This window comes from Oncorhynchus masou, chromosome 22 (genome assembly GCF_036934945.1).
Source record: "Oncorhynchus masou masou isolate Uvic2021 chromosome 22, UVic_Omas_1.1, whole genome shotgun sequence".
Lineage (NCBI taxonomy): Eukaryota > Metazoa > Chordata > Actinopteri > Salmoniformes > Salmonidae > Oncorhynchus > Oncorhynchus masou.
This window is the reverse complement of record NC_088233.1, coordinates 12,056,214-12,080,826: the sequence shown is the minus strand read 5'-3', so window position 1 is coordinate 12,080,826 and position 24,613 is coordinate 12,056,214. Positions and strand designations below refer to the sequence as shown.

Sequence of the window (24,613 nt, the reverse complement as noted above, 5' to 3'; positions counted from 1 at the left end):
GCGGTCACAGTGGTAGAAACAAACACAATAGAGTGTTTAGGGCAAACGATGTGTAATGTCTGGTATTGAAGAATACTGTGGGGATGGAAAGGGCTGTGTGTAACAGGGACAACACTACAGTACTTTGTTTTACTTCCCAGGTCATATAACTCTCTGAGAAGCATTGAAGACAACCAGGGTATGAGAATCATAAGGTCAAAACCTAGCTCGGGTCCGGTGTGACACCCTGGACAAGAGCTATGCCTTAGCTGTACTTGCTAACTGACATAGTCTACTGGAGCCTACTAGGCAAGCCTACACTGCTGAAGGAGGAGATTCATAAGTCATCATAAAGGCTCATACAGAGGCTTGCCAAAGTATTCAACCACCTTGGCATTTTTCTTATTTAGTTGCCTTACAACCTGGAATGAAAATAGATTTTTGTGGGTTTTGTATCATTTGATTTACACAACATGCCTACCGCTTTGAAGATGCAAAATATTTTTTTATTGTGAAACAAACAAGAAATAAGACAAAAAAACAGAAAACTTGAGCGTGCATAACTATTCACCCCACCAAAGTCAATACTTTGTAGAGCCACCTTTTGCAGCAATTACAGCTGCAAGTCTCTTGGGATATGTCTCTATAAGCTTGGCACATCTAGCCACTGGGATTTTTGTCCATTCTTCAAGGCTAAACTGCTCCAGCTTCTTCAAGTCGGATGGGTTCCACTGATGTAAAGCAATTTTAAGTCATACGACAGATTCTCCATTGGATTGAGGTCTGGGCTTTGACTAGGTCATTCCAAGACATTTACATGTTTCCCCTTAAACCACTCGAGTGTTGCTTTAGCAGTATGCTTAGGGCCATTGTCCTGCTGGCAGGTGCACCTCCGTCCCAGTCTCAAATCTCTGGAAGACTCAAGAATTTCCCTGTATTTAGCGCCATCCATCATTCCTTCAATTCTGAACAGTTTACCAGTCCCTGTCACTGAAAAACATCCCCACAGCATGATGCTGCCACCATCATGGTTCACTGTAGGGATGGTGTTCTCAGGGTGATGAGAGGTGTTGGGTTTGCACCAGACATAGCGTTTTCCTTGATGGCCAAAAAGCTACATTTTAGACTCATCTGACCATTATTATGAAAACGTACCACGCTGCACTTTGGTCCTCTTCTCCTTCTCCCGATGACAATCGTCACAGTAATTTGTAGCACCAGATCTTATTTAGGGGCTTCATAGCAAAGGGGGTGAATACATATGCACGCACCGATTTTCAGTTTTTATTTTATTTTTTAAATAATTACTTAATTATTTTCATTTCACTTCACCAATTTGGACTATTTTGTATTTTTTTTGTCTTTTTTATTTTTATTTTTTTTGTCCGTTACATGAAATCTAAAATAAAAATCCATTTAAATGACAGGTTGTAATGCAACAAAATAGGAAAAATGCCAAGGGGGATGAATACTTTTGCAAGGCCCTTTACATGCTTATAACATGTATTAATGCACATGGAGGCTTGAAGTAAAGTGTCACATTATTCCACATTAACATCAGAGGTTTTCTCTGATACGTTGAGGATCCTCATAGCAGAGGTAGGCTATATCAGGGTTTACAAAGGCAGGGGATTTCTGTCATTTATTATTCATTATGTCAGATACGTTTTTTAATGAAGGAGCTGGGGGTGTAAGAGGGTATATGAAACAACTGGGGTGAAGTGTACTGTGTGAAACAGACATGTGTTTAAAACTGCATTCCACCTCAGAAATAGATAGAGGATAACTAGAGATAATATATAACAATAAATATGCTGTTTACATATGCCAACATGAACAGTCATGCGTGAAAACATTTTTTACGTATGGATGGTCCCAGGAATTGAAAACCCAGTATCTTGTCTACAGAGGACAGAGATATCCTTGTCTATCCAGTTCAGGTGATTAGAGCCAAGAGTATTTAAATTTACCTTTATTTTACTAGGCAAGTGAGTTAAGAACAAATTCTTATTTTCAATGATGGCCTAGGAACAGTGGGTTAACTGCCTGTTCAGGTGCAGAACGACAGATTTATACCTTGTCAGCCCGGGGATTTGAACTTTCAACCATTCGGTGACTAGTCCAACGCTCTAACCACTCGGCTACCCTGCCGCCCCTGGGTACCAGGATGTTTGTGCTAACATTTCACTCCTTGCTGCTCCTTGTCATACCAAATAATGTTTGGCTTGACAAGGAGTGGAATATTAGCACAAACAGGCTGGATACTAAGAGTAGAACTTTACTACTTCGGAAAACTTTTAAAAGGAATATTTTCCCTCCTGGAGAAACTGAAAATCTTATTGGACAATTTTTTTTCAAACCTTCTGCTCATAATTCTTTTTTTTGACGTTTACATTTTGGTAATTTAGAAGACGTTGTTATCCAGAGCAACTTACAGTAGGCCTCATGTTGCAGCAGGCCTCATGTTACAGTAGGACTAATGTTACATTCAGGCCTCATGTTACAGCAGGCCTCATGTTACAGTAGGCCTCGTGTTACAGCAGGCCTCATGTTACAGCAGGCCTCGTGTTACAGCAGGCCTCGTGTTACAGCAGGCCCCATGTTACAGCAGGCCTCATGTTACAGCAGGCCTCGTGTTACAGCAGGCCCCGTGTTACAGCAGGCCCCATGTTACAGCAGGCCTCATGTTACAGCAGGCCTCGTGTTACAGCAGGCCTCGTGTTACAGCAGGCCCCATGTTACAGCAGGCCTCATGTTACAGCAGGCCTCGTGTTACAGCAGGCCTCGTGTTACAGCAGGCCCCATGTTACAGCAGGCCTCATGTTACAGCAGGCCTCATGTTACAGCAGGCCTCGTGTTACAGCAGGCATCATGTTACAGAAGGCCTTGTGTTACAGCAGGCCTCATGTTACACCAGGCCCCATGTTACAGTCAGGTCTCATGTTACAGTCAGGCCTCATGTTACAGTCAGGCCCCATGTTACAGTCAGGCCTCATGTTACAGTAGGACTCATGTTACAGTCAGGCCCCATGTTACAGTCAGGCCTCATGTTAATGTCAGGCCTCATGTTACAGTCAGGCCCCATGTTACAGTCAGGCCTCATGTTACAGTAGGACTCATGTTACAGTTAGGCCCCATGTTACAGTCAGGCCCCATGTTACAGCAGGTCTTGTGGTACAGTCAGGCCTCATGTTACAGTAGGCCTCATGTTACAGTAGTCCTCATGTTACAGTAGTCCTCATGTTAGAGCAGGCCTCATGTTACAGCAGGCCTCATGGTACAGCAGGCCTCATGTTACAGTAGGACTCATGTTACAGTAGGCCTCATGTTGCAGCAGGTCTTGTGGTACAGTAGTCATCATGTTACAGTAGGCCTCATGTTACAGCAGGCCTCATGTTGCAGTAGGCCTCATGTTGCAGTAGGCCTCATGTTGCAGTAGGCCTCATGTTACAGTAGGCCTCATATTACAGTAAGCCTCATGTTACAGTAGGCCTCATGTTGCAGTAGGCCTCATGTTGCAGTAGGCCTCATGTTACAGTAGTCCTCATGTTAAAGTAGTCCTCATGTTACAGTCAGGCCCCATGTTACAGCAGGTCTTGTGGTACAGTCAGGCCTCATGTTACAGTAGACCTCATGTTACAGTAGGCCTCATGTTACAGTAGGCCTCATGTTACAGTAGGCCTCATGTTGCAGTAGGCCTCATGTTACAGTAGGCCTCATGTTACAGTAGTCCTCATGTTACAGTAGGCCTCATGTTGCAGTAGGCCTCGTATTACAGTCAGGCCACATGTTACAGCAGGCCTCATGTTGCAGTAGGCCTCATGTTACAGTAGGCCTCATGTTACAGTAGTCCTCATGTTGCAGCAGGCCTCATGTTGCATCAGGCCTCGTATTACAGTCAGGCCTCATGTTACAGTAGGCCTCATGTTGCAGTAGGCCTCATGTTGCAGTAGGCCTCGTATTACAGTCAGGCCCCATGTTACAGCAGGTCTTGTGGTACAGTCAGGCCACATGTTACAGTAGGCCTCATGTTGCAGTAAACCTCATGTTACAGTAGGCCTCATGTTGCAGTAGGCCTCATATTACAGTCAGGCCTCATGTTACAGTAGGCCTCATGTTACAGTAGGCCTCATGTTACAGTAGGTCTCATGTTACAGCAGGCCTCATGTTGCAGTAGGCCTCACTTTTACAGTAGGCCTCATGTTACATTAGGCCTTGTGCGGTGCACATATTATGTTGATACATGCACCAAAAACCTCTTGAATTCCACACAACATCATGGATGCCATAAAGATGAAGGTCTATTATGTTCACATATTGAGGTGATACAAAATGCCCCCTTTCAATTAGAGAAAGCACAACAGCAGTGAACGATGAAGGTATTTAGCTCTCACTAGAAAGAGATTTCAGCAGCATAGATCACTGTTAGTGGCCATAAAAATCCCTTCCTCTCACATTACTCGGCCTGGTCATGTTTGGGTTGAAATATTATTTTCCTCTGCAATTTACAGTGAGGATAGAGTGGCTCAGTGGTTAATTAGCAACACGATTGGATCTTTGTTTTAATTCCACCGAGATATTTAATTAAACCTCTCCACAAAGTGCAAATGTCAATGTAATCTCCTTACAACTAATGCTTTTTCTTTTATTCCCTCATACACAACTTCAGGTGTTGCTGCTTGTGTATCAAGCAATCATCATCACCCAACCCTCAAATAAAACGTGAGAAATCATTAAATCCTTACCTACTCAACGTGGAGCTATATATAGGGAGTACCAGATCAACGTGGAGCTATATACAGGGAGTACCACATCAATGTGGAGCAACATACAGGGAGTACCAGTACCAGATCAAAGTGGAGCTATATACAGGCAGTACCAGATCAATGTGGAGCTATATACAAGCAGTACCAGATCAATGTAGATGTATATACAGGGAGTACCAGTACCAGATCAATGTGGAGCTATATACAGGGAGAACCAGTACCAGATCAATGTGGATCTATATACAGGGAGAACCAGTACCAGATCAATGTGGAGCTATATACAGGGAGAACCAGTACCAGATCAATGTAGATGTATATACAGGGAGTACCAGTACCAGATCAATGTGGAGCTATATACAGGGAGAACCAGTACCAGATCAATGTGGATCTATATACAGGGAGAACCAGTACCAGATCAATGTGGAGCTATATACAGGGAGTACCAGTACCAGATCAATGTGGAGCTATATACAGGGAGAACCAGTACCAGATCAATGTGGAGCTATATACAGGGAGTACCAGTACCAGATCAATGTGGAGCTATATACAGGGAGAACCAGTACCAGATCAATGTGGAGCTATATACAGGGAGTACCAGTACCAGATCAATGTGCAGCTATATACAGGGAGTACCAGTACCAGATCAATGTGGAGCTATATACAGGGAGAACCAGTACCAGATCAATGTGGAGCTATATACAGGGAGTACCAGTACCAGATCAATGTGCAGCTATATACAGGGAGTACCAGTACCAGATCAATGTGGAGCTATATACAGGGAGTACCAGTACCAGATCAATGTAGAGGTATATACAGGGAGAACCAGTACCAGATCAATGTGGAGCTATATACAGGTAGTACCAGTACCAGATCAATGTGGAGCTATATACAGGGAGTACCAGATCAATGTGGAGCAACATACAGGGAGTACCAGAACCAGATCAATGTGGAGCTATATACAGGGAGTACCAGTACCAGATCAATGTGGAGCTATATACAGGGGGTACCAGATCAATGTGGAGCAACATACAGGGAGTACCAGTACCAGATCAATGTGGAGCTATATGCAGGCCGTACCAGATCATTGTGGAGCTATATACAGGGAGTACCAGTACCAGATCAATGTGGAGCTATATACAAGCAGTACCAGATCAATGTAGAGGTATATACAGGGAGTACCAGTACCAGATCAATGTAGAGGTATATACAGGGAGTAACAGATCAATGTGGAGCAACATACAGGGAGTACCAGAACCAGATCAATGTGGAGCTATATACAAGCAGTACCAGATCAATGTAGAGGTATATACAGGGAGTACCAGTACCAGATCAATGTGGAGCTATATACAGGGAGTAACAGATCAATGTGGAGCAACATACAGGGAGTACCAGAACCAGATCAATGTGGAGCTATATACAGGGAGTACCAGTACCAGATCAATGTGGAGCTATATACAGGCAGTACCAGATCATTGTGGAGCTATATACAGGGAGTACCAGTACCAGATCAATGTGGAGCTATATACAAGCAGTACCAGATCAATGTAGAGGTATATACAGGGAGTACCAGTACCAGATCAATGTGGAGCTATATACAGGGAGTACCAGTACCAGATCAATGTGGAGCTATATACAGGGAGAACCAGTACCAGATCAACGTGGAGCTATATACAGGGAGAACCAGTACCAGATCAATGTAGAAGTATATACAGGGATTACCAGTACCAGATCAATGTGGAGCTATATACAGGGAGAACCAGTACCAGATCAATGTGGAGCTATATACAGGGAGTACCAGTACCAAATCAATGTGGAGCTATATACAGGGAGTACCAGTAACAGATCAATGTGGAACTATATACAGGGAGTACCAGTACCAGATCAACGTGGAGCTAAAAACAGGCAGTACCAGTACCAGATAAATGTGGAGCTATATACAGGGAGTACCAGATCAATGTGGAACTATATACAGGGAGTACCAGTACCAGATCAATGTGGAGCTATATACAGGCAGTACCAGTACCAGATCAATGTGGAGCTATATACAGGGAGTACCACATCAATGTGGAGCTATATACAGGGAGTACCAGTACCAGATCAATGTGGAGGTATATACAGGGAGTACCAGTACCAGATCAATGTGGAGCTATATAAAGGGAGTACCAGATCAATGTGGACCTATATACAGGGAGTACCAGATCAATGTTGAGCTATATACAGGCAGTACCAGTACCAGATAAATGTGGAGCTATATACAGGGAGTACCAGATCAATGTGGAACTATATACAGGGTGTACCAGTACCATATCAATGTGGAGCTATATACAGGCAGTACCAGTACCAGATCAATGTGGAGCTATATACAGGGAGTACCAGATCAATGTGGAGCTATATATAGGGAGTACCAGTACCAGATCAATGTGGAGCTATATACAGGGAGTACCAGTACCAGATCAATGTGGAGCTATATACAGGGAGTACCAGATCAATGTGGAGCTATATATAGGGAGTACCAGTACCAGATCAATGTAGAGGTATATACAGGGAGTACCAGTACCAGATCAATGTGGAGCTATATACAGGGAGTACCAGATCAATGTGGACCTATATACAGGGAGTACCAGATCAATGTTGAGCTATATACAGGCAGTACCAGTACCAGATAAATGTGGAGCTATATACAGGGAGTACCAGATCAATGTGGAACTATATACAGGGAGTACCAGTATCAGATCAATGTGGAGCTATATACAGGCAGTACCAGTACCAGATCAATGTGGAGCTATATACAGGGAGTACTAGATCAATGTGGAGCTATATACAGGGAGTACCAGTACCAGATCAATATGGAGCTATATACAGGGAGTACCAGATCAATGTGGAGCTATATATAGGGAGTACCAGTACCAGATCAATGTGGAGCTATATACAGGGAGTACCAGTACCAGATCAATGTTGAGCTATATACAGGGAGTACCAGATCAATGTGGAGCTATATATAGGGAGTACCAGTACCAGATCAATGTGGAGCTATATACAGGCAGTACCAGTACCAGATCAATGTGGAGCTATATACAGGGAGTACCAGATCAATGTGGAGCTATATACACTGAGTACCAGATCAATGTGGAGCTATACACAGGCAGTACTAGTACTAGATCAATGTGGAGTTATATACAGGCAGTACCAGATCAATGTGGAGCTATATACAGGGAGTCCTAGTACCTGATCAATGTGGAGCTATATACAGGGAGTACCAGTACCAGATCAACGTGAAGCTATATACAGGCAGTACTAGTACCAGATCAATGTAGAGCTATATACAGGCAGTACCAGATCAATGTGGAGCTATGTACAGGCAGTACCAGTACCAGATCAATGTGGAGCTATATACAGGGAGTACCAGATCAATGTGGAGCTATATACAGGAGTCCTAGTACCTGGTCAATGTGGAGCTATATACAGGCAGTACCAGTTCCAGATCAATGTGGAGCTATATACAGGCAGTACTAGTACCAGATCAAATTGGCGTTATATACAGGCAGTACCAGATCAATGTGGAGCTATATACAGGGAGTCCTAGTACCTGATCAATGTGGAGCTATATACAGGGAGTACCAGTACCAGATCAATGTGGAGCTATATACAGGGAGTACCAGTACCAGATCAACGTGAAGCTATATACAGGCAGTACTAGTACCAGATCAATGTGGAGCTATATACAGGCAGTACTAGTACCAGATCAATGTGGAGCTATGTACAGGCAGTACCAGTAACAGATCAATGTGGAGCTATATACAGGGAGTACCAGATCAATGTGGAGCTATATATAGGGAGTACCAGTACCAGATCAATGTGGAGCTATATACAGGCAGTACCAGTACCAGATCAATGTGGAGCTATATACAGGGAGTACCAGATCAATGTGGAGCTATATACACTGAGTACCAGATCAATGTGGAGCTATACACAGGCAGTACTAGTACTAGATCAATGTGGAGTTATATACAGGCAGTACCAGATCAATGTGGAGCTATATACAGGGAGTCCTAGTACCTGATCAATGTGGAGCTATATACAGGGAGTACCAGTACCAGATCAACGTGAAGCTATATACAGGCAGTACTAGTACCAGATCAATGTAGAGCTATATACAGGCAGTACCAGATCAATGTGGAGCTATGTACAGGCAGTACCAGTACCAGATCAATGTGGAGCTATATACAGGGAGTACCAGATCAATGTGGAGCTATATACAGGGAGTCCTAGTACCTGGTCAATGTGGAGCTATATACAGGCAGTACCAGTTCCAGATCAATGTGGAGCTATATACAGGCAGTACTAGTACCAGATCAAATTGGCGTTATATACAGGCAGTACCAGATCAATGTGGAGCTATATACAGGGAGTCCTAGTACCTGATCAATGTGGAGCTATATACAGGGAGTACCAGTACCAGATCAATGTAGAGGTATATACAGGGAGTAACAGATCAATGTGGAGCAACATACAGGGAGTACCAGAACCAGATCAATGTGGAGCTATATACAAGCAGTACCAGATCAATGTAGAGGTATATACAGGGAGTACCAGTACCAGATCAATGTGGAGCTATATACAGGGAGTAACAGATCAATGTGGAGCAACATACAGGGAGTACCAGAACCAGATCAATGTGGAGCTATATACAGGGAGTACCAGTACCAGATCAATGTGGAGCTATATACAGGCAGTACCAGATCATTGTGGAGCTATATACAGGGAGTACCAGTACCAGATCAATGTGGAGCTATATACAAGCAGTACCAGATCAATGTAGAGGTATATACAGGGAGTACCAGTACCAGATCAATGTGGAGCTATATACAGGGAGTACCAGTACCAGATCAATGTGGAGCTATATACAGGGAGAACCAGTACCAGATCAACGTGGAGCTATATACAGGGAGAACCAGTACCAGATCAATGTAGAAGTATATACAGGGATTACCAGTACCAGATCAATGTGGAGCTATATACAGGGAGAACCAGTACCAGATCAATGTGGAGCTATATACAGGGAGTACCAGTACCAAATCAATGTGGAGCTATATACAGGGAGTACCAGTAACAGATCAATGTGGAACTATATACAGGGAGTACCAGTACCAGATCAACGTGGAGCTAAAAACAGGCAGTACCAGTACCAGATAAATGTGGAGCTATATACAGGGAGTACCAGATCAATGTGGAACTATATACAGGGAGTACCAGTACCAGATCAATGTGGAGCTATATACAGGCAGTACCAGTACCAGATCAATGTGGAGCTATATACAGGGAGTACCACATCAATGTGGAGCTATATACAGGGAGTACCAGTACCAGATCAATGTGGAGGTATATACAGGGAGTACCAGTACCAGATCAATGTGGAGCTATATAAAGGGAGTACCAGATCAATGTGGACCTATATACAGGGAGTACCAGATCAATGTTGAGCTATATACAGGCAGTACCAGTACCAGATAAATGTGGAGCTATATACAGGGAGTACCAGATCAATGTGGAACTATATACAGGGAGTACCAGTACCATATCAATGTGGAGCTATATACAGGCAGTACCAGTACCAGATCAATGTGGAGCTATATACAGGGAGTACCAGATCAATGTGGAGCTATATATAGGGAGTACCAGTACCAGATCAATGTGGAGCTATATACAGGGAGTACCAGTACCAGATCAATGTGGAGCTATATACAGGGAGTACCAGATCAATGTGGAGCTATATATAGGGAGTACCAGTACCAGATCAATGTAGAGGTATATACAGGGAGTACCAGTACCAGATCAATGTGGAGCTATATACAGGGAGTACCAGATCAATGTGGACCTATATACAGGGAGTACCAGATCAATGTTGAGCTATATACAGGCAGTACCAGTACCAGATAAATGTGGAGCTATATACAGGGAGTACCAGATCAATGTGGAACTATATACAGGGAGTACCAGTATCAGATCAATGTGGAGCTATATACAGGCAGTACCAGTACCAGATCAATGTGGAGCTATATACAGGGAGTACTAGATCAATGTGGAGCTATATACAGGGAGTACCAGTACCAGATCAATATGGAGCTATATACAGGGAGTACCAGATCAATGTGGAGCTATATATAGGGAGTACCAGTACCAGATCAATGTGGAGCTATATACAGGGAGTACCAGTACCAGATCAATGTTGAGCTATATACAGGGAGTACCAGATCAATGTGGAGCTATATATAGGGAGTACCAGTACCAGATCAATGTGGAGCTATATACAGGCAGTACCAGTACCAGATCAATGTGGAGCTATATACAGGGAGTACCAGATCAATGTGGAGCTATATACACTGAGTACCAGATCAATGTGGAGCTATACACAGGCAGTACTAGTACTAGATCAATGTGGAGTTATATACAGGCAGTACCAGATCAATGTGGAGCTATATACAGGGAGTCCTAGTACCTGATCAATGTGGAGCTATATACAGGGAGTACCAGTACCAGATCAACGTGAAGCTATATACAGGCAGTACTAGTACCAGATCAATGTAGAGCTATATACAGGCAGTACCAGATCAATGTGGAGCTATGTACAGGCAGTACCAGTACCAGATCAATGTGGAGCTATATACAGGGAGTACCAGATCAATGTGGAGCTATATACAGGGAGTCCTAGTACCTGGTCAATGTGGAGCTATATACAGGCAGTACCAGTTCCAGATCAATGTGGAGCTATATACAGGCAGTACTAGTACCAGATCAAATTGGCGTTATATACAGGCAGTACCAGATCAATGTGGAGCTATATACAGGGAGTCCTAGTACCTGATCAATGTGGAGCTATATACAGGGAGTACCAGTACCAGATCAATGTGGAGCTATATACAGGGAGTACCAGTACCAGATCAACGTGAAGCTATATACAGGCAGTACTAGTACCAGATCAATGTGGAGCTATATACAGGCAGTACTAGTACCAGATCAATGTGGAGCTATGTACAGGCAGTACCAGTAACAGATCAATGTGGAGCTATATACAGGGAGTACCAGATCAATGTGGAGCTATATATAGGGAGTACCAGTACCAGATCAATGTGGAGCTATATACAGGCAGTACCAGTACCAGATCAATGTGGAGCTATATACAGGGAGTACCAGATCAATGTGGAGCTATATACACTGAGTACCAGATCAATGTGGAGCTATACACAGGCAGTACTAGTACTAGATCAATGTGGAGTTATATACAGGCAGTACCAGATCAATGTGGAGCTATATACAGGGAGTCCTAGTACCTGATCAATGTGGAGCTATATACAGGGAGTACCAGTACCAGATCAACGTGAAGCTATATACAGGCAGTACTAGTACCAGATCAATGTAGAGCTATATACAGGCAGTACCAGATCAATGTGGAGCTATGTACAGGCAGTACCAGTACCAGATCAATGTGGAGCTATATACAGGGAGTACCAGATCAATGTGGAGCTATATACAGGGAGTCCTAGTACCTGGTCAATGTGGAGCTATATACAGGCAGTACCAGTTCCAGATCAATGTGGAGCTATATACAGGCAGTACTAGTACCAGATCAAATTGGCGTTATATACAGGCAGTACCAGATCAATGTGGAGCTATATACAGGGAGTCCTAGTACCTGATCAATGTGGAGCTATATACAGGGAGTACCAGTACCAGATCAATGTGGAGCTATATACAGGGAGTACCAGTACCAGATCAACGTGAAGCTATATACAGGCAGTACTAGTACCAGATCAATGTGGAGCTATATACAGGCAGTACTAGTACCAGATCAATGTGGAGCTATGTACAGGCAGTACCAGTACCAGATCAATGTGGAGCTATATACAGGCAGTACCAGATCAATGTGGAGCTACATACAGGCAGTACCAGATCAATGTGGAGCTATATACAGGCAGTACTAGTACCAGATCAATGTGGAGCTATATACAGGCAGTACTAGTACCAGATCAATGTGGAGCTATATACAGGAAGTACTAGTACCAGATCATTGTGGAGCTATATACAGGCATATCTAGTACCAGATCAATGTGGAGCTATATACAGGGAGTACCAGTACCAGATCAATGTGGAGCTATGTACAGGGAGTACCAGTACCAGATCAATGTGGAGCTATATACAGGCAGTACTAGTACCAGATCAATGTGGAGCTATATACAGGCAGTAATAGTACCAGATCAATGTGGAGCTATGTACAGGCAGTACTAGTACCAGATCAATGTGGAGCTATATACAGGCAGTACTAGTACCAGATCAATGTATGCTGGTACACAGTATTTGAGGAACTGTATATATGTACATGAAGGCAAGGTAAAGTGGCTAGGCGTCAGGATAGACAATAAAGAACAGAGTCGCCGCCGCATATGACTAGTGTGAAAGTGTGTGCGTATGCGTGCGTGTGGTGTGTGTGTGCGTGTGGTGTGTGCGTGTGGTGTGTGTGTGCGTGTGGCGTGTGTGTGCTTATGGTGTGTGTGTGTGTGTGTGTGTGTGTGTGTGTGTGTGTGTGTGTGTGTGCGTATGCGTGCGTGTGGTGTGTGTGTGTGTGCGTATGCGTGCGTGTGATGTGTGTGTGTGTGTGTGCGTATGCGTGCGTGTGGTGTGTGCGTGTGTGTGGTGTGTGTGTGCGTATACGTGTGGTGTGTGTGTGCGTATGCGTGCGTGTGGTGTGTGTGTGCGTGTGGTGTGTGTGTGCGTATGCGTGCGTGTGGTGTGTGCGTGTGTGTGGTGTGTGTGTGCGTGTGGTGTGTGTGTGTGTGTGTGTGTGTGTGTGTGTGTGTGTGTGTGTGTGTGTGTGTGTGTGTGTGTGTTTGCCAACCCCCAGTGTTACACCTCTGGGTAAAATCAAATAACATTTTATTTGTTACACGCGCTGAATACAACAGGTGTAGATCTTACTGTGAACTGCTTATTTAAGAGCCCTTAACCAACAATGCATTTCAAGAAATAGAGTTAAAATGATTTACTAAATAAAGTAACATAAAAAATCAAATAAAAAGTAACACAATAAAATAACAATAACGAGGCGATATAGCAGAGGTTCTGTTGTCTTGATAGGTCTGTAGGTATGATATCTGATTGCAGGTTAACTTTACAGTAATTGTATAGGTCAACAACTCAGATGTTGTAAAGCGGTCTCAGATTCATTGTCTCTTTCTTGTTTGATGCCATTCCCTTAACTAGTTCGAGCCATTATTATGAGCTTTCCTCACAGCTTAACTATAGACTCTTGCATATTTCCACTCGATGTTGGAACATTGCTGAGGGGACTTGCTTCCATTCAGCCAAGAGCACTAGTGAGGTTGGGCACTGATGTTGGGCGATAATGCCTGGCTCACAGTCGGCGTTCCAATTCATTCAAAAGGTGTTCGATGGGGTTGAGGTCAGGGCTCTGTGCAAGCCAGTCAGGTTCCTCTACACCGATCTCAACAAACCATTTCTGTATGGACCTTGCTTTGTGCACGGGCGCATTGTCATGCTGAAACAGGAACGGGCCTTTCTCAAACTGCTGCCACAAAGTTGGAAGCAGAGAATCATCTAGAATGTCATCTAGAATGTCATTGTATGCTGTAGGGTTAAGATTTCCCAGTACTGGAATTAAGGGACCTAGCCCTAACAATGAAAAACAGCCCCAGACCATTATTCCTCATCCACCAAACTTTACAGTTGGCACTATGCATTGGGGCATATAGCGTTCTCTTGGCATTCACCAAACCCAGATTTGTCTGTGAGACTGCCAGATGGTGAAGCATGATTCCTCATTCCAGAGAATGTTTCCACTGCTCCAGTGTCCAATGGCGGTGAGCTTTACATCAGTCCAGTTGACGCTTGGCATTGGGCATGGTGATCTTAGGTTTGTGTGCGGCTGCTCGGCCATGGAAACCCATTTCATTACACTCCTGACGAAGCAGTTTGGAACTCGGTAGTGAGTGTTGAAACCGAGGAGAGACTATTTTTACGCGCTGCGTTTCAGCACTCAGCGGTCCCATTCTGTGAGCTTGTGTAGCCAACCACTTCGCAGCTGAGCCATTGTTGCTCCTAAATGTTTACACTTCACAATAACAGCACTTACAATTGACTGGGGCAGCTCTAGCAGGGCAGAAATTTGACAAACTGACTTGTTGGAAAGGTGGCATCCTATGGCGGTGCAACGTTAAAAGTCAATTAGCTCTTTAGTAAGGCCATTCTACTGCCAATGTTTGTCTATGGAGATTGCATGGTTGTGTGCTCGATTTTATACACCTGTCAGCTACGGGTGTGGCAGAAATAGCTGAATCCACTAATTTGAAGGGGTGTCCTCATACTTTTGTACAGTGCCTTCGGAAAGTATTGAGACCCCTTGACTTTTTCCACATTTTATTACTTTACTTCCTTATTCTAAAATGTATTAAATTAATAAAAATCTTCAGCAATCGACACACAATACCCCATAATGACAGGTCTTTTTTTGCAAATGTATTAAACATAAAAACCTTAAAACCACATGTTTTAAGACCCTTTGCTATGAGCCTCGAAATTGAGCTCAGGTGCATCCTGTTTTCCATTGATCATCCTTGAGATGTTTATACAACTTGATTGGAGTCCACCTGTAGTAAATTCAATTGATTGGACATGATTTGGAAAGGCACACACCTGTCTACATAAGGTCACACAGTTGACAGTGCATGTCAGAGCAAAAACCAAGCCATGAGGTCGAAGGAATTGTCCGTAGAGCTCAGAGACAGGAATGTGTCGGGGCACAGTTCTGGGGAACGGTACCAAAACATTTCTGCAGCATTGAAGGTCACCAAGAACACAGTGGCCTCTATCATTCTTAAATGGAACAAGTTTGGAACCACCAAGGCTTTTCCTAGAGCTGGCCGCATGGCCAAACTGAGCAATCGAAGGGCCTTGGTCAGGGAGGTGACTAAGAACCCGATGGTCACTCTGTTAGAGCTCTAGATTTCTTCTGTGGAGACGGGAGAAACCGTCCAGAAAGACAACCATCTCTGCAGTACTCCACCCATCAGGCCAAGTTGACTGAGAATACATTCTCATTTACAGCAATGACCTGGGGAATAGTTACAGGGGAGAGGAGGAGATGTCCCCAATCACTGTCCTGGTATGATTTTTTTTAGACCAGAGTGACTCTTTTTTTAACCCGCTTTTTTCTCCCCAATTTCATGGTGTCAAATTGGTAGTAGTTACAGTCTTGTCTCATCGCTGCAACTCGGGAGAGGTGAAGGTCAAGAGTCATGCGTCCTCCGAAACACAACCCAACCAAGCAGCACTGCTTCTTGACACAATGCACATCCAACCCAGAAGCACCAATGTGTAGGAGGAAACACCGTACACCTGGCGGCCTGGTCAGCATGCACTGCACCCGGCCCAACACAGGAGTTGCTAGTGCGCGATGAGACAAGGATATCCCTACCAGCCAAACCCTCCCTAACCTGGACGACGCTGGGCCAATCGTGCACCGCCCCATGGACCTCCCGGTCGCGGCCGGCTGTGACAGGGCCTTGGCTCGAACCCAGAATCTCTGGTGGCACAGCTAGACCACTGCGCCACCCGGGAGCCCGAAAGAGTGCCTCTTACTGACCCTCCAGCACCACTTCCAGCATTATTTGGTCTCCCATCCAAGGATCAATCCTGCTTAGCTTCAGAGGCAAGCCAGGAGTGGGATGCAGGCTGGTATGCTGCTGGCTAATCCACAATGCATAGGAAAATGTAGGCTAACCTCTCAAAACTATTTAGACTGTTCTGATCAGACAGCCTACTACAGAGTACCACTTTCTGTAAAACTCTGAGCTGTTCCTTGAAACTAAAAACTGGTGCCATAAAAGCTCATTCCCTTCCTGCTAATAGAGGTGGCCTCTGTCACCAGCTTCTCTGAATAATGGAAAACACAGGTTGCGTCGTAAATGACACACTATTTCCTCTATAGTGCACTACATTAGACCAGAACCCTATGGAACCCTATTCCCTATATAGTGCACTACTTTTGACCAGAGCCCCCTGGTCAAAGGGAGTGCACAATGTATTTAATAGGATTCCATTTGGGATGCATCCCCAGACTGCCGTAGCCTGTGCTTGTCTTAATTACAGTTGAACCTGACAGCAGACTGTTTTCCAAGAACTTCACTCTTCTCTCCTCTCGACTAACTCATTCCAATTATTCCAAATCGAGTCATCTGTCTAGACTGGAGGGATGGAGGGACCCGGAAACAGCCATAGGGAAGTTTGGGCAAATGCCAGATGGGCTGCTCCATCTTTAGCCCTGTGGACCCATCTAAATTGATATGTGTTGTGTACAGAATGACCATTATTTGGCTACTAATAACAAAAAAAATGGGCCAATGTGTTAGAATGCCTGGACTAATTTCTGGTCCCAGTCTGCCTCTGGAAGCATCCGCAGACAGCTGGTGGAACAACCTTGGCCAACTGTGTGGCATGTTCTTGGCTCCTGTTCCATTCAAATGATCAGCTATGGGAGGCATACAACCACCCGCACCCGCACGCACGCACACACACATCCACACCTGCACACACACACATCCACACCCGCTCGCACACACACATCCACACCCGCACACACACACACAACCACACCCGCTCGCACACACACACACAACCACACCCGCTCGCACACACACATCCACACCCGCACACACACACAGATCCACACCCGCACACACACCCACTCGCACACACCCACGCTCGTACGCACACACACACACACGCATACGTGCACAAGGTGAGCTATTCATGTCTCACTTATTCATATTTCACTCTCACAATGTCTGTGGGGTGTGGAGGTGTAAACCATATGAAAAGTTAATTATCACAGCAATTCACAGCAATTCACAGCAATTCACAGCAATTCTCAGCAATTCACAGCAATTCTCAGCAATTCCCAGCAATTCTCAGTAATTCCCAGTAATGCCCCAGGGAGATTGTCTTGATCCTATTCCAACTGTATCCTCTCTAGCCGGTGTGACTTATTAACTATGCAGACACAGATGTTGATGTTTTCCCCCGCATGTTATTGTAGCTAGAACTTGTGTTTACATTCAATTATGAAACAGCTAGACGGTATGTGCAGCAATGCCTACTGCCTAGGCTTCTGTTTAATGATTCAGTCTTTCACAGGGCAGCAAGTAGCCTAGCAGTCAAGAGCATTGCGTGGTTAACCAAATGGTTGCTGGTTCAAATCCCTGAGTTGACGAGGTGAAAATTATTTTGATGTGCCCTTGAGCAAGGCCCTTAACTCTAATTGCTCCTGTATGTCGCTCTAGATAACACTGTCTACTAAAATGTGAATTGGCACGCTTGTGCAGATGTTAAATGTTTATACTCAATGTCATACCTTGGGCTATCAGTAAGCCTCCCTCTCAACCTGGCTGGATTGAAAACGGATCTTTAGCCTTGGGCTGCCTCCCAAAGTGCACCGTATGGGCCAATGGTCAAATGTAGTGCACTGTGTAGGGAATAGGGTGCCATGGACGAAGACATGGTGTTTTTGTCTATCTCTGCTTAATAATTTGTAGTCTTTGCATATAGCTGAGCCAAGGCACTTCTCAGGTTCCTCGGCTTAGCCAGTCAATTTCAGAAATAGTCAGTTGTGGAGTCGCTCTGCATTACTGAAGACAAAGAGTGATTTAGCATAGAGGAGACTGGACAGTCCTGTATGTGTGTCTCCTCGACACATATGGAGAGCTTATTACTAATGCTCACCAGGGTGGATTAGAGCACAGGCCCATCTCCGCTCAACCACACACTCACCCCGCAGACATTTTCCAATGCTTGAGCACACATGCTGATTGAAACCGAAGTTGCGTTGAACACACAAAGATGAAACTGATTTAGCTAAAGCCAACCATAATCTCACTTTTGGCAGTATAGGAGTTCGGATGAAATTGCTTGGAGGGGGCGAGTGAGAGAAAATCCTATTTCAAATACAGAAGTCTGGGTTCAAGCAAATTGAGGAAGAGAGAAAAAACAGAAACGTTGAGACTGGGGGACTGAGAGGAGAGGGGATGAGAGGAGAGAGGAAAGGGGGAGGAGAGGAGAGAGAAGAGGGGGATGAGAGGAGAGGGGATGAGAGGAGAGAGGAAAGGGGGAGGAGAGGAGAGAGAAGAGGGGGATGAGAATAGGAAAAAGGTACAGGTAGAGAGGTACATGTAGAGAGCTACAGGTAGAGAGGTACATGTAGAGAGGTACAGGTAGAGAGGTACAGGTTGAGAGGTACAGGTAGAGAGGTACAGATAGAGAGGTACGTGTAGAGAGGTGCAGGTAGAGAGGTACAGGTAGAGAGGTACAGATAGAGCGGTATACAAGTAGAGAGGTATGTGTAGAGAGGTACAGGTAGAGAGGTACATGTAGAGAGGTACAGCTAGAGAGGTACAAGTAGAGAGGTACATGTAGAGAGGTACACGTAGAGAGGTACAGGTAGAGAGGTACATGTAGAGAGGTACACGTAGAGAGGTACAGGTTGAGAGGTACAGGTAGAGAGGTACATGTAGAGAGGTACACGTAGAGAGGTACAGGTAGAGAGGTACATGTAGAGAGGTACACGTAGAGAGGTACAGGTAGAGAGGTACATGTAGAGAGGTACACGTAGAGAGGTACAGGTTGAGAGGTACAGGTAGAGAGGTACAGGTAGAGAGGTACATGTAGAGAGGTATTGATTTTGAGCTATGAGTTTTTAGTTTTGAGCTATGCGTTTTGAGTTTGAGCTTTGAGTTTTGAGCTATGAGTTTGAACTATGAGTTTTATGAGCTATGAGTTTTGACCTATGAGCTTTGAGCTATGCGTTTTGAGTTTTGAGCTATGAGTTTTGAGTTTGAACTATGAGTTTTGAGTTCGAACTATGAGTTTTATGAGCTATGAGCATACACATTTATTAGCTATACATTTATTATTAGCTATACATTTATTAGCTGAACTGTCTGTCTGTTCTGGCTCGCAGCCATTCAGCTGCAGTCTAAGACTGCATCCTAAATGGCACCACATGCCTTATGTAGTGCACTATTTAAGGAATAGGGTGCCATTTAGGACACATTGAGCTCTGAGATCAGATCTAACCTCAACTGTAGGGACAAATGTTGACATCTCTCATTTTTTTTAATGTAGCCAGACTGATGGAGTGATGCTGATAATATCTCTTCTCTTTCAGGCTGCATTAGCTCAATGATGTTGCCAGCCAGACCATGCTCATCTAATCCAATAATTACATAGGCATACTAAGTTTCAGTTTTGCTTCGTTGTTTGTTATTGAGAGAGAGCGAGCAAGAGAAAGAAGAGCAACAGTGTGTAAGAGAGAGAAAAAAAAGAGAGAGAGAGAGAGAGAGAGAGAGAGAGAGAGAGAGAGAGAGAGAGGGGAGAGAGAGAGAGAGAGAGAGAGAGAGAGAGAGAGAGAGAGAGAGGAAAGGCAGAGGTTACAGAAGATCTTGTATTTATACCTTGTGGTATTCACTCAGTTATCACTAAAGCACAAACATTCTTTGCAGAGCAAATATCAATCAGATGTTCATTTTTTTGTACAGAAAGGCAGCCAGAAGAACAGAATATGAATTCAAATCCAGCTGACTGGAGATTTAGACGGAAAATGAATTCTTCTTCTGTCCCTTTCGTATCTGCTATATAGGATAGTAATTTAATTTATTTCTCTCTCTCATTAGACCTTACAAATGCCTTGCATAAAATACCTGTCTTCATAGAGATTGTAACTCTCAGTATTTTACAAATGTATTAGAGAAGTTTCAAATAGCCTAGCATTTATAGAAAATACTCAAAATATATTTGAAGAATATACAAATACTTAAATAGGCATGTATTTGAACCCAGGTCTGCTCACTTAATCCATGTGACTGTAAGCATCTCAGACTGCAACATGTGCTTGTCAGGGGCTGTGTGTGGGAGGGTTGATAGAAGGATGTAGAGGAGGTTTAGGGTGGTCCAGAACGCGCGGGCACTTATTGGCACACCTCACACACAGCCAAACCACCAACCTATAGCCTAAACTACAACATGCGCATTAGTCAAGGCAATCTGGAATAGCCTACACGTCGGTGCGGTGGCGGCGGGTTTTGCGAAGGTTGCGGCATCATTCTCTAATCTCTTCTACCCTGTGTCTTGGAGTTTCATGTTCTTCTGCCTTGCAACTTTGACTTATTTATTTTATCACGATCTCATCCTTGTAAAACACGGACTGATTCTGATTATTCTACATGTGGGAGCAGTTTCTGTCGTTTTGCTATTCAGACGCATGAGGGAAGAAGACGGGACAGCTGCCGTTCGATAATATTTAGTCCGAAAATATCAGATTTTTGTGACGACATGTTTTGAACCGTTACATTGCTTTTCTATTGTTTTTCACGGACACCTTTTATTTACCCACTATGAATTTATGTGGTAAGAAAGTAGTTTATTGGATTATTTGGGGTTTATGCATTTTATTTATGCTTAAAATGTGTTTTGTGTGTATTAAGAAGAATATCAATGGCCGTTATTTGGTCATTTCAAATATGAAAAGTGTTATTGAGGCTATGCCAAGACGTCTAGCCCATTTGTGAAGACTAATCATCTTCGAATGAAAGCGTATTCTGTTGCACTGCGGTAAATCACAGATCTCATCGCGCTGTCTGTCGTCAATTGTTCGTTGTCACATCTATCCCTTGCCAGATGTAGCGTTGCCAGAGAAATTACAAGACGCGTTTCTACAGGTGCCGCCAGCCTTTTGTCACGATGAGTGACTGAAGGAAATTCAGACAGGTTTTTGCATTAGTCTGATTTCAATCACTGAATTCCTTAGTTTTTATTCAAGGGGAAAATAAAATACCACCAAACATTTACAAAGTAGCATAAAATGTTTATTTTGGACACATTTTAGGTGTTGTGTATTTTATATTCTCATCAGAAGAAAGCCACCAGTATTGACGAACAACTGCTAGTTACGTTTATTTGTGTTTTAGATCCAAACATTTTTAACTTGAAAGCCATTTATCTAATCTGTGAAGTATAGATAATATTAGTCGAATAGAGAATACCATACAGTGGAAGTATATAGATGTAAAACATAGGCTCAAAAGTATCCTTGACATAAACAATTGATAGTATTTTAACCAATTATGTTTTATTGATTGTATTACTGCCACTGGAGATCTGAACATGGTGAAGCTATTTTATATTAGTGGTATCTACATAAATATATCCATTATCGACATTAGAATCTACATTATGGAATCTTCGGTCCTAGGAATCCTATAGTCTTTGATGTAGTATGTAATTGCTTTCTGTAATTTGGGGTTGCCTACAGCTCATAATACAGAAATGCTATGGACCAGAAAAAACAATAACAACTAAACATCCAAACTGGGTCTGGTTTATTGTATTTGACAGTATTATATGAGGGTAAGGCCTTTATTACAGTTCAATAAAACAACAGTAATAAAACCAATTGTAAGATCAACAAAGTAACTATCTAGGAAGAAAAAGTTTGGGATTCAAAACACTAACTTTTTTGTTTCATAGTGAGACTGCTGTATAAACTGTTTTGCTGCTGCTTTCTGTCTGTGTTTGTGGATTCTATACAGCATGAGTGTATCCCAATTATTTTGATTTGTTTTGCTCCACCAGGATCTGAACAGACTGTATCATCTATCTAAATGAATGAATTCAGCCATGCAATGTTCCTGGAAGGCTGTGATTCTGCTAGCCTTAGCGTCCATAGCGATCCAGTACACAGCCATCAGGACGTTCACAGCCAAGCCATTCCAGATGTGTCCAGTGACAATCTCCAACCCTCTGAACTGTGGCATGCTGGGGCAGGATGTGGTGGACTTTTCTTTTGACAAGCGGATCTGTGACGACTTTCTTTACTTCTCCTCCAATGTCTCCAGGAAGACCCATGTTCTGATCCTGGCCACGACCCGCAGCGGCAGCTCCTTCGTGGGTCAGCTGTTCAACCAGCACCAGGATGTGTTTTATCTGTTTGAGCCGCTCTACCATGTCCAGACCACCCTGCTCCCCCGCCTGTCCCGCAGCAGGACGGCAGGCGACACCAGGGTGATGCTGGGGGCAAGCAGGGACCTGCTCCGGAGCCTCTACGACTGTGACCTTTACTTCCTGGAGAGCTACATCAAACCACAGCCGGCCAATCACAGTACAGACAAGCTGTTCCGGAGGGGAGCCAGCAAGGCTCTGTGCTCCCTGCCCGTCTGCGACGCCTTCAGTCCTGGAGAGTTGAACATCGATGAAGGAGAGTGCGTCAAGAGGTGTGGGGTTCTCAACGTGACTCTGGCGTCAGACGCTTGCCGGGAGCGGCGCCATGTGGCCATCAAGACCGTACGGATACCGGAGGTGAGTGACCTCAGGGCTCTGGTGGAGGACCCTAGGCTCAACCTCAAGGTGATCCAGCTGGTTAGGGACCCCCGAGGGATCCTGGCCTCACGCATTGAGACCTTCAGGGACACCTACCGCCTCTGGAGGATCTGGAGGGCCACTGGGAGGAGGCCCTACAACCTGGACCTCACCCAGCTTTCCATGGTCTGTGAGGACTTCCTGGGATCTGTAACCACTGGGCTCAGCAAGCCCCCATGGCTCAAAGGGAGGTATATGCTGGTCAGGTATGAGGACCTGGCCAAGAACCCTCTCCAGAAGACCAAGAAGATCTATGATTACCTGGGTCTGGTCATGGACAAGAACGTAGGAGACTGGATCCAGAACAACACTAGGGGAAGCAATGATCTGTCAGCCAAGCATAAATACGGCACTGTTCGGGACTCAGCGGCCAACGCAGAAAGCTGGAGGCTCAAATTGTCTTATGACATGGTTGATTACACACAGACTGTGTGTCAGCAAGTTCTACAGGAGCTGGGTTATAAGACTGTCAGTTCGCCCGAGGAGCTGAAAAATCTGTCTCTCACTCTCATCGAGGACAAAATTTTTGTACCTTTTTTGTAGAAAAGCAAGGGCCAATCACAACGCACAAATATTTTTGTTATATTTACATTGATGCCTTCATTTCCTCTCAGATTTGCACTAAACCTCAGAAACCTTGATGACTGCTGTGGTAATATTTAAGACATTCAGAACAGCACAAGAAAAAATGATTTGGGAATGCTGTTTTAGAGATTTCAGTATCAATGTTTAATCGATATTGAAGGGACACTTATGTCAGGTTAATTGACATGAACAACCTACAGTGAAGCACCATCCTACTTAAGATCCCTGAATGCTGACAGTTGCATTGACAAACGTGAATGTTGATATTTGTACAGCAAGAAAACTAGACCTGCTGTACAATATTGTTAGGGAATGTACCTAATCATACCTTAACTGATAAATGCTGAGGTGTAGGCCTATGATAAAACCATGCAAGAAACATTTGAATGTTGCAGTCAATTTAAATGGTGTTGTTTAAATGTTACCGAGGGTAACAATTAATGGGTGGCGCTTTAATTGTGTTGAAATAGCTTAACTGAGGGTTGACAAATCCAACCTCACTTAAGGGTAATGAGTGCCGGACAACAGTGATTTTACAGAGGCTTCATCCCAAATGGCACCCTATTCCCTATCTAATGCACTACTTTTGGTCAGGGCCCATAGGGTTTTGGTCAAAAATAGTGCACTGTGTAGGGAATAGGGTGCCATTGCAGATGCAAGCATAGTTTACCCTGATCATCCAAGTGTCAGCGAGGTGTTGGAAATGTTTAGTTTGACTTCCCGGCCAACTACTGACGATGTGGAGCAGGCAAGCAATCGGAGACAGCTGCAGTGGCTGATTAGTCTTATACAGGTAAGCTAGCTCTGGT

At 44.0% G+C, this 24,613-nt stretch overlaps 1 protein-coding gene across 1 annotated transcript; it reads left to right on the top strand.

The window, feature by feature from the left end:
- The first annotated feature begins 20,889 nt into the window (after window positions 1-20,889).
- On the top strand, window positions 20,890-23,762 carry LOC135508637 (carbohydrate sulfotransferase 1-like). Its single transcript, XM_064928878.1, has 2 exons — window positions 20,890-21,212; window positions 22,437-23,762. Exon 2 carries the CDS (start codon window positions 22,470-22,472, stop codon window positions 23,760-23,762), a length of 1,293 nt encoding a protein of 430 aa, XP_064784950.1. The 5' UTR covers window positions 20,890-21,212; window positions 22,437-22,469.
- Window positions 23,763-24,613: the final 851 nt, after the last annotated feature.

Coding starts and splice junctions, on each gene's coding strand:
- LOC135508637 (XM_064928878.1), top strand. CDS start 22,470: ATGAATTCAGCCATGCAATGTTCCTGGAAGGCTGTGATTCTGCTAGCC.